Source organism: Capricornis sumatraensis, chromosome 1 (assembly GCF_032405125.1).
Source record: "Capricornis sumatraensis isolate serow.1 chromosome 1, serow.2, whole genome shotgun sequence".
NCBI classification, from domain to species: domain Eukaryota; kingdom Metazoa; phylum Chordata; class Mammalia; order Artiodactyla; family Bovidae; genus Capricornis; species Capricornis sumatraensis.
The window spans coordinates 125,206,842-125,217,451 of NC_091069.1; the positions used below are offsets into that span (position 1 = coordinate 125,206,842).

At 35.9% G+C, this 10,610-nt stretch overlaps 1 protein-coding gene across 2 annotated transcripts in view; it reads left to right on the forward strand.

Moving 5' to 3' along the window:
• TMPRSS15 (transmembrane serine protease 15) overlaps nucleotides 1-8,742 on the forward strand; it is a 157,259-nt gene extending 148,517 nt beyond the window's left edge. For both annotated transcript variants that reach the window (XM_068982063.1, XM_068982073.1), the window contains 2 exons: nucleotides 3,903-4,042; nucleotides 8,587-8,742. In XM_068982063.1, coding sequence (XP_068838164.1) covers nucleotides 3,903-4,042; nucleotides 8,587-8,742 — 296 coding nt within the window. The remainder of the gene's footprint in view (nucleotides 1-3,902; nucleotides 4,043-8,586) is intronic.
• The last annotated feature ends 1,868 nt before the right edge of the window (nucleotides 8,743-10,610 follow it).

Below are 10,610 nucleotides of genomic sequence, written 5' to 3' on the forward strand. Positions count from 1 at the left end.
CTCTCCTCATCCGTAAGTCTGTTCTCTATGTCTGTTTCTCCATTGCTGCCCTGTAAATAAGTTCTTCAGTACCATTCTTCTAGATTCCATATATATGTGTTAGAATATGATATTTATCTCTCTCTTTCTGACTCGCTTCACTCTATATAATAGTCTCTAGGTTTATCCACCTCATCAGAACTGACTCAAATGTGTTCCTTTTTATGTCTGAGTAATATTCCATTGTGTATATGTACCACAACTTCTTTATCCATTCATCTGTTGATGGACATCTGGGTTGCTTCCATGTTCTAGCTATTGTGAATAGTGCTGCAGTGAACAATGGGATACATGTGTCTTTTTCAATTTTGGTTACCTCAGGATATATGCCTAGGAGTGGGATTGCTGGGTCATATGGTGGTTTTATTCCTAGTCTTTTAAGGAATCTCCATACTGTCTTCCATAGTGGCTGTATCAATTTACATTCCCACCAAGAGTGTAAGAGTGTTCCCTTTTCTCCACGCCCTCTCCAGCATTTATTGTTTGTAGACTTTTTGATGAGGGCCATTCTGACCAGTGTTGAGGTGATATCTCATTGTAGTTTTGATTTGCATTTCTCAGAGAATGAGCGATGTTGAGCATCTTTTCACATGTTTGTTAGCCATCTATATGTCTTCTTTGGAAAAGTGTCTGTTTAGGTCTTTTTTCCACTTTTTGACTGGGTTGTTTGTTTTTCTGGCATTGAGTTGTATGAGCTGCTTGTATATTTTGGAAATTAATCCTTTGTCAGTTGTTTCATTTGCTATTATTTTCTCCCATTCTGAGGGTTGTCTTTTCACCTTGCTTTTAGTTCCCTTTGCTGTGCAAAAACTTTTAAGTTTAATCAGGTCCCACTTGTTTACTTTTGTTTTAATTTCCATTACTCAAGGTGGTGGGTCATAGAGGATCTTGCTTTGATTTATGTCATCAAGTGTTCTACCTATGTTTTCCTCTAAGAGTTTTATAGTTTCTGGTCTTACATTTAGGTCTTTAATCCATTTTTTTTGAGTTTATCCTTGTGTATGGTGTTAAAAAGTGTTCTAGTTTCATTCTTTAACATGCAGCTGTCCAGTTTTACCAGCACCATTTATTGAAGATGCTGTCTTTGCCCTATTGTATATTCTTGCCTCCTTTGTCAAAAATAAGATACCCATGGTGCATGGGTGTATTTCTGGGCTTTCTATCTTGAGAAACCAAGTTATTAACTACTACTTTTCCCAAAGCAATGAAAGTATTTGTATTAATCATAGAAATTACATAATTTATATTACATAAATTATATGTTTGCATAATAAATCATATAATTAATCATATAAATGTAAAGATGAGTAAAAAATTCTTTTCAACATGCTGATTCCACCTATTGACAAGAAGACTCAGATATGGCATGAATGATACACTGAATACTAAAAATTAATAAACCATTGGCTCACTAGCATTTTTTGATAGCATGCTTTCCAAACAAAGAAAACATGCCCATATTAAAAATAATCAAGCATTTAAAAATAAAAAGCATTCTAGTACTTCATACCCCATAAATGTAACTGCAAGTTTCATTGGTTTCAAAATTCCTCATGAGAGTTAATTCCATGTAGGAAAATTTGACCACTCGTTCATAGCTAAGCAAAAAGTTAAAGAACTATTGTCAGGTGGAAAAACCTGGTCTCTAGAATCACAACAGGCCATTGCCATCTTAAGTAAAAATCCTAATTGCATTTAAGATGAAAACACACAAAATCCTGTGGAGAAGAGCAGGTCCCCAAAGCAAAAGATACACAGCTAAAATATCCTTACTTCTTGTAGGAGAGAGTATAAAATGTGAGTCAAATCATTGCCTGACGGTTCCAACAAAGGTTCTCTACTGCAATTACGTTATGTAGCTGAAATGCTTTGCTTCTGCTGCCCGGAAAGTATATTGAAGTCAAAGACTGTTTATTATTCTATTTCCTCCATTTGAAAAATGTCATGACTTATTAACTTTGAAATCTGAAGAGTAAAAATGATTCTTAGATATTTTTTCTATCAGACTTCAAGCTAAAAGACATTTATGACTACAATGTACTCTTTAAAAACAAATTATCTACTAACAAAATTTAAGACTTTATTGCATAAGAAATTATTTTTTTGAGTTGAGTAAACTTGTTCAGATTTGCTTATTGTTACTAAAGATATGCATTTAATTGACTTAAGAAAAGACTCTGGGAGTGGTATGGAGCCAAGAAAAAAAATCTGCATCTGAAATCAATTTCACTTAGAAATAAACAAATCATATTTAAATACTTCCTGGGTGCTGGCAATTTTAACAAATTTTATGAACCTTGTCTTAGGGTTTCCATCTATTTCTAAAATCCCAGTTTTTCCCCTTTGAGTATAATATACTAATTAATTTTCTAAGAAGATTATGAACATATTGTTTACAAAAAAAATAAATAAGTATAGTTGATTAAATCAAGGCAACTAGTAATGTTAAAATAACTTCACCAACATTTTTGTTTAGATTTTTTCTGTGTGAACATGTGTATTTTCAATTGTCTTCTTGATAACTCATGTTGGCAAGTATTAACTGTAAGATCACTGCTCAAAGTTTTTTAACTTTTTAAAAAGTTTTATCATATAGCCAACCAATTTTTTTTATTTCTTGACAAGCAGCAAAATTGTCTTTGATTTTTATCGTAAAACTAAGTCCACCAGGCCATACTCAATCTTCGTAGAATAAATGACAGTGAGATGCTGAAAGTTCTCCTCCATCGTAACCTCTATAATTCACTTTTTAAAGTCCATTGTCAAACTTTAAAAGTCATCCAGCCTCTGAAGTCACTGGCACCAGTTGGAATCAGTTCCCAAATACATGTTCACTGTCATACTGATGCCTTGAAATTGACCATAGTTGGAGTGCTTATAACAGGCACATTGACAGACGATACATACTGCGGCTTTGTCTTCATTTCTTGAAAACCAGTTATTGAACATTTACAAACATACCACTGGGTTACTTATACATTGCTTTGCACCTAAATCACACACACACACACACACACACACACACACACACACACGCATGTGTGTTTCTCTCTTTTAGTGTGGCAATGAAACGTAACTGGAAATGAGGTCACACCAACACTGGCTGTCACATGCGCTGGCTGATTTTCAACTTTCTGCCTCTCTTGAGAAACCAAATAGAATTGCTAATTATTGGAAAGTGCTTATCATGTTTCTAGGGCACTAGACACCTGCTTTTTTCACGTCCCTCTTAGGACTGGTGTTTCAGTAAACAAGGATTCATGCTTTCAGTGGATGAGTCATTTTGTAAAAATCATGGAAGTATGGAAGTATGATCTGCTACTCAATGCCTCCTTTCTCTCTGCCTGCACGTGGATGACAAGCTGATTGCCCTGAGACCAGGGCACAGTTCCTCTGAGCTTTGTCTCCTGCTAAGTTCGCACCTGTTTGCTCACAAAGGAGCTGAATACCATCATAAGGGAGCACCTATTCAGGTGGCAGATGAAAAGCACTTTTGGATTTCTGAGCCTTTGCTAATTTTCATGAATGAAGCTTTTTGTGTTGGTGGGCTTTTTCCCCCATGAACCATGTGGTCACCGCTTGAAATTACTGAAAATACCCAAAGACTGTTTAGTCCAATCGACCATCCTGCTAACCCTTGCGAACTAAAGAAAGTGCTTTACTGTCACTCATTTGGCAAAATCCACAGATGGGCTTTATTATGTGCTTTAAAGTACAAGGTTTAGCATTTAGTTTCATTATATATGCACACAGTACTCAGTAATGAGACGGAACTGTTGAAATAAATAAGACTGATGGTGGCTCATTCACTGATGCATGTTGATCACTTCTGACTGGCTGGCTGCATTATCCATCTCTAACAGGTTCTACTGCAGACGTACTGCAAGAAGCTGACGTTCCCCTTCTATCAAATGAGAAATGTCAGCAACAGATGCCAGAATATAACATTACGGAAAATATGGTGTGTGCAGGCTATGAAGCAGGAGGGGTAGATTCTTGTCAGGTAAATATGTAAAATTGCTCACACTCAATTTCCAAAAAGCATTGCTACACGATGAGTTCATCATTTAAGATGACCAGGGAGTACAGAACTCACCAGGATCTTAAGTATTTCTTTTTTTACACAGCTGTGACTTTTCACTTTTATTTGTGGCTTATCTGAATAGTCCTCCAGGGTAGACCTGAGCGTTAGAAACAAAGCTAATTTTACCAACAAGAGTTACAAATCAGATGTTTTTAGAGGCTAGGCATAAAATAAGAATGTGTTCAACTGCCAAGTGAAATAGAGAGGGCCTATAGGGGTGGGTGGGCTGGAGAGGTACACCTTAGCTAGAAGCATTTACTTTCAGATTTCCAATTCTTTTAAAAAAGAGAAAACCCTAATACAAACAAAACAGATCTGTAGGCCAATTTGGCCTATACTTCTCCCATTCTCAACCCTTATTCAGAGTCTGGTCACCCAAAATAATTTCTGGATGAAAACCAACCTGGAGAGCGTGCAAGGTATTTGAAGTATCACTAGCTTTTGACTTGTGTGACTTTCAGAGGAAACTCTTACCCACAAAATAACCCTCATGGAAAATAAAATCATCTTACCACCTAGAAATAATGTAGCCATCTATCAGTTCTAGGAAATCTACATACACTCAACAAATAAAAAGTAAATTCTGCTAGATTTTAGAATTTAATTAATTTTAGGTACAGCATGAAATAACCATGAGGGCATGGATTCTACACTCAAACTATTTGACCCTTGCTTTAAAACTTACCAGTGAGAGTGGGCAAGTCACATAGGTATGATTCAAGTGAGTTTTAAATGCAGTAACACATGTAAGGCACTAAGTAAGCACTCAAAAAGAGTAAACATTTTTATTGTAAGACTGTAAATAAATTTTGTGGCATGCTTTCTATATTTGAAAATTAATAAAATATTTATGCATTAACATCTACTGGATTAGATTAAATCTGATAACAAAATTGTGAGGTTTGTCATGTCTGACTCTGTGACCCCATGGACTGTAGCCCGCCAGGCTCCTCTGTCCATGGAATTCTCCAGGCAAGTATACTGGAGTGGGTAGACATTCTCTTCTCCAGGGAGTCTTCCCAACCCAGGGATCAAACCCAGTTCTTCTGCATTGCAAGAGGATTCTTTACCATCTGAGCCACCAGGGAACCCCATGTTTTCTATATTTGAAAATTAATAAAATATTAATGTATTAACATCTACTGGTTTTGATTAAACATGATAGCAAGATTGAGCCAATGAATAATTCACAAATGAAAATGTAGCAATTTATCCAGTGCAGAAATGGCTTCACTTTGTTAAGGTGTAAATAACTTGTTATATACATGAACACGTATTAATACATATGTCATAATAATCTGACTTGATACAAGACTTTCTTAGACACTTAAGCTGGTAGATCTGTATGTGTCCTCTAGTTGAGTCCATCTATCATGTCATCTTAAATGTTCAGCTTAGTTTTACATTTATTCTGCTTTGATGAACACTTGCACATTCAAGATGAATAGGATTGCATTCTTCTTTAAAATTTATCTCTGATATCTACTACCTTTTAAAAATGAAAAGTGTGCTAAAGGTAAGATATATTGCCACTTAGAGGGAGATTTATATAATTATTGTTTAGAAGGGAAATCAGCAATACACCTTCAATTAGAGTTAATGGGGGTTGTGTAGTGGACCCCCTCACACGTGAGGTAGAAAGTATTACTGCTGGTGCTATCGATGCTCGGGCTATATTAAGCCAGTAACTCATGCCAGATCTCTGAAATCTGTTTGGCTCTGGTTTCTAGAGAGTCAAGTGTGTTATTCATTAGCAAGTAAGAAAGCTCCCACACAGGACAATTCTTTGTAACATAATATTGTCGTGATTGAGGAATTGATAGTCTGGAGATTACATGATTTTCTTTTTTTAAGAAACTACTTAATAGATGTTGTTAAAAATGGGATCACATTCTAGTTAAAGCCACTTGATCTATACTAAGAGAATTACTTGATTTTCTTTGTTCAACTTTAATATTGTGTTAAACAGAAGGATTGATTAAACAAAGATGCATTATTTTAATTATGCCTATGTTATTATTGGTACATCACTTAAGTTCTTCGAAACATTATATTTTTCCCCTTTAGTGGTGAAGAATTTATCTTAGTCATTCACATATTCTTCAATATCTTCCAGTTTCCCAAAGGCTTGTGGTTGCTAAACAGTTGTTTGGATTTTACAGCACTGTGATTAGCTGTCAAAAGTCCCCGTAAAACTAAGTGAATGACATACAAAGAGCAAACCTGTTCTGCCAACTATTTTGATCCTTATTCTATAAACTGGTTTTCAAAGCATGGCCTCCAATCCAGGTTAGCATCACCCAAATACTTGTTATAGGTGCAGATTCTTAGCTCTGCCAGAGAGCCACCGAGTCAGAACCTCTAGAGGTGGAGGTCCAGAAATGCATGTGTGAGCAAGCCCCCCCAGTGATTCTGATGCAACCCAATGTTTAGGAGCCACTACCCCAAACGAAAATGGTCTCCAATCCTCCAATCCTCATACTCAGATTATTAGTCATAGAAGTTAGTGATTTTTGTTTTCTTCACAAATAAAGCATCTCAGTGGAAACACACTTTAGATTAATACTTTGTGTTCTGAAAGTGAAATTGAAAGTCACTCAGTTGTGTCCGACTCTTAGTGACCCCATGGACTATACAGTCCATGGAATTCTCCAGGCCAGAATACTGGAGTGGGTAGCCTTTCCTTTCTCCAGGGGATCTTCTCAACTCGGGGATCAAACCCAGGTCTCCCTCATTACAGCTGGATTCTTTACCAGTTGATCCCTCATGTTCTGAACTTTCACTCATATTTTTGAAGTAGTTACACACCTCAGAGATAGTGGAAGAAGATTATACCTTCATTGAATAAATCAGAAAAAAAGGCAAAGAGGAGTTACACAGTGGGACTGACACGGTGCATTTTGATGATGGGAAGAAATAGCCCCAGACGTAGGTCTCTCAACCAGACGGACCACCCAGCTGTTTGGCCTCAAGCCTGCTGGTGGATTCTTCAAATAATTTCAATTGAGCCAGTCTCTGCTGGGTAATTTAAAATCCTTGTTCATGTAATCAGCATCTGGATTCTGCCATCTATTAAAAAATTATTTTGAAAATATGAAGAAAACCAAATGAGTCCTTTTGAAAGTACCCAAAGAGTTGGAGTTTATTTTTACTAATTTCTAAGTCACATATCACTTAGAGTCGGTATTTATTCTTATCTTGAATTGACACTGTTCCATAAATATTTCTGAACCTATATTATGGACTAAGGGTTGAGGATGTAGAAGTATTAATCAAATCACAAGCTCTGCCTTCAAACAACTTGAGTGCATTTGTTACATCTAGGAAAGAAATTAACCAGTGGTTGCCAATATGACTTCTGCTCCTCTGCACCCAGGAGAGAAAGGGTGATTTTCTAAATACATGTTTTCCCCTTAAATGTAGGCTTCAAAGGTAATCAAGAATCAGGCAAAAAAAAAAAAAAACAACCTCTCAGGATAATTTTTTAAATAAGTTTGTGTGAAATATTCTATTGTACCAGTGATTTCAACCACAGTATACAGGGCTTTATGTTCCTTCATAAACATAAAAAAGGAAAGGTTAATTAAAATGTTTCACAATTAATGTGGGAAAATATTTGTCAATTCTCTATCATGAAATAATGGTATTATACATTTGCATTATATTCCTTTCCATTACACAGGAACAGTCATGTGTAAGTAAACTATGTAAATAACTAAGAATTGCTATAATTAATATTTATTAAAATTACAGACATTCCATCAATTAAAATCTCAGATGAAAACATGTGTACCTGTCACTAGAAATTATATTATAAATGTGCCCATTTCCATTGAAGTATTATTTTTTCAAATCTGATTATGCTTGTCTAATACCCAAACCTAATGCTACTCAATAGAATTAAAATCAATTTTATGTGTGAGTTCTTAGTCATCCTAAAGCACATAATGTGGAATGACTGTCTTCCCACAAAGTCCCTCATAATACTTGGGATAAATTAGTATCTCCTTTAATAAAAAGATTAGCTTTTAACATATATTTTGATTGGGACGCTCTCAGAGTTGTGCCTTAGAAAGCATCTTTGTTGTTTAGTTCCTAAGTCATGTCCAATTGTTTGAGACCCCATGTAATGAACCCCACCAGGCTCCCTGTCCATGGGATTTCCCAGGAAAGTTTCTTGGTACCCATTAAAATGCCATAATTAAAGGGAATGCTTGCTCTAAAAGTGAATCATAAAAAATCACACACAAGTTTTGTTTTAGTTGTCATAGTTTCTGTGTCCTTACTGACAAGCTAGATGTTTTCATTCTTGATCTAATGTGATGATGAGACTATTCATAGATGACTTGCAATGAAACCATATTTTTGATCTTCAGTTTTGGATTTATTTGCTAAACAATTATATACACATTTATATCAACTGACCACACATCGATGATTTTCTTTGGCAATTTACTGTTTAGGGGGATTCAGGCGGACCACTCATGTGCCAAGAAAACAACAGATGGCTCCTGGCTGGCGTGACGTCATTTGGATACCAGTGTGCACTGCCTAATCGCCCAGGGGTGTACGCCCGGGTCCCAAGGTTCACAGAGTGGATACAAAGTTTTCTACATTAAAGTGTTTCGAAAAGCAAAGATGAAAATCAGGCAGTTTTCCCATTGCACTTTAAGAAGCATGGAAATTGAGAGTTTAAAAAAAATTATTTATAAAAGTCTTGATTCTTACCTAAGCCACTAAAATGCTACAGGAAAAAAAAAAAAGCAAAAACTAATCTTTATAATACAAAGTAACTGTAAAATAATAAATTTTGATTTTATTGTAAACAGTTATTCTTTCACAGACATCATTATTTCCTTTGTTCTTAATCATTATTTTTATCATATTCTCTTATTTAAAGAAATGTTATTTTAAAGCATGTAATATAATGTTTAAGCAAAATTAGGAAGAGACACGAAATAAGCTTTTACACAAAGTATGGTATTGTTTGAAATAGATTGCTATAAGTTATCTAATTCTAGGATGCTGCTGCTGCTGCTGTTGCTGCTGCAAAGTCGCTTCAGTCATGTCTGACTCTGTGTGACCCCGTAGACAGCAGCCCACCAGGCTCCCCTGTCCCTGGGATTCTCCAGGCAAGAACAACGGAGTGGGTTGCCATTTCCTTCTCCAGTGCATGAAATCAAAAAGTGAAAGTGAAGTCACTCAGTCATGTCCGACTCCCAGCCACCCCATGGACTGCAGCCCACCAGGCTCCTCCATCCGTGGGATTTGCCAAGAGTACTAGGATAGGTCAGTATTAACAGCATCTCAATCATCTTGCTGTTTTTCTATCCAAGTGCGTTTTCAATCCATCTTGAGCACATCCCTAATATTTTCCCCATAATAAAATATATTTATTGTAAGCTCATGTCACAAGCCTGGACTAAACTGATTGTACAATCTTTTCAAATAAGCTAGTTAAACAGCAAACTAGCACAAGTCTACACATTGCCCTTGCATCAAAATAAAAGCTAAACTAATTAACATTGTCATTCTCTCATCAGATCATTTTTACTTGGATTATTATACCACAGTCCATTTATTTCAAGCTGGCATTTTTTGGGTTTCCAAAAAGTTATCAGTCATATCAAAGAGATACAAGTATTACAAACGTGAGTTTTCTCTGACAGATGTGTTTATAGTGGGTATTTCTAACATGTCCAAAGCTTATTTAGACACAGCTGAATTGCCCATTACAAGGCCAAAAATGTAGAATAAATGCATTAGTTCCACAGCTTTAATCTCTTGGATCACTTCCAAAGTGCAAACCAATTTAGCTCAACCCACAAAATCTACTAATTTATTCAGAAAGAAAAAATTTATACGAATTAATACAAACACACACACACGTATTCTTGCATGGGTCTGTATGGTCCAAAGTAATAGAAAAGTTTCAAGCAGTTGAAAGAAGAGATCCATCAGTTCATATGGAAGAAAGGAGACTTGGGCTAGACCTGAGTGAATAGTCGTTACTGATGGACTAAAAAGGCATCAGCACACATAGGTGACTCCCATGTAGGTGAGAGTGGCCCTAAAAGTTCAGAGAGAAGGGACGGTAGACAATCATGAACTGTCCTAGTAAAAGGGGTTCTTTCTGGGCAATGGTCAGAGAAAGGGAAAACAATGTCATGATAAGAAGGTACGGCCAGATGATTGAGGACTACATATTCATGGAATTTATTATTAGAACAAAAATTGGGAATCCTTGAACACACTATTCTTTTTAAGACCTTTCCAATGACCTGTTGTTCTTAATAGAAAGGATGAAGTGATTAGGAAGGAGAGAGCATCAGGGTAGAGTGTGTTATTTGATTTTATTCCCCAAATATTATTCCACAAATGTTTCACCTGCACTTCAAAACATTTATTAGAAGTATGTTCTGAAAATTACGACAGATCTATCACGCACTCCTTTTTATTTTTCAAAGGTCAGCTTTAGAAACCCTTA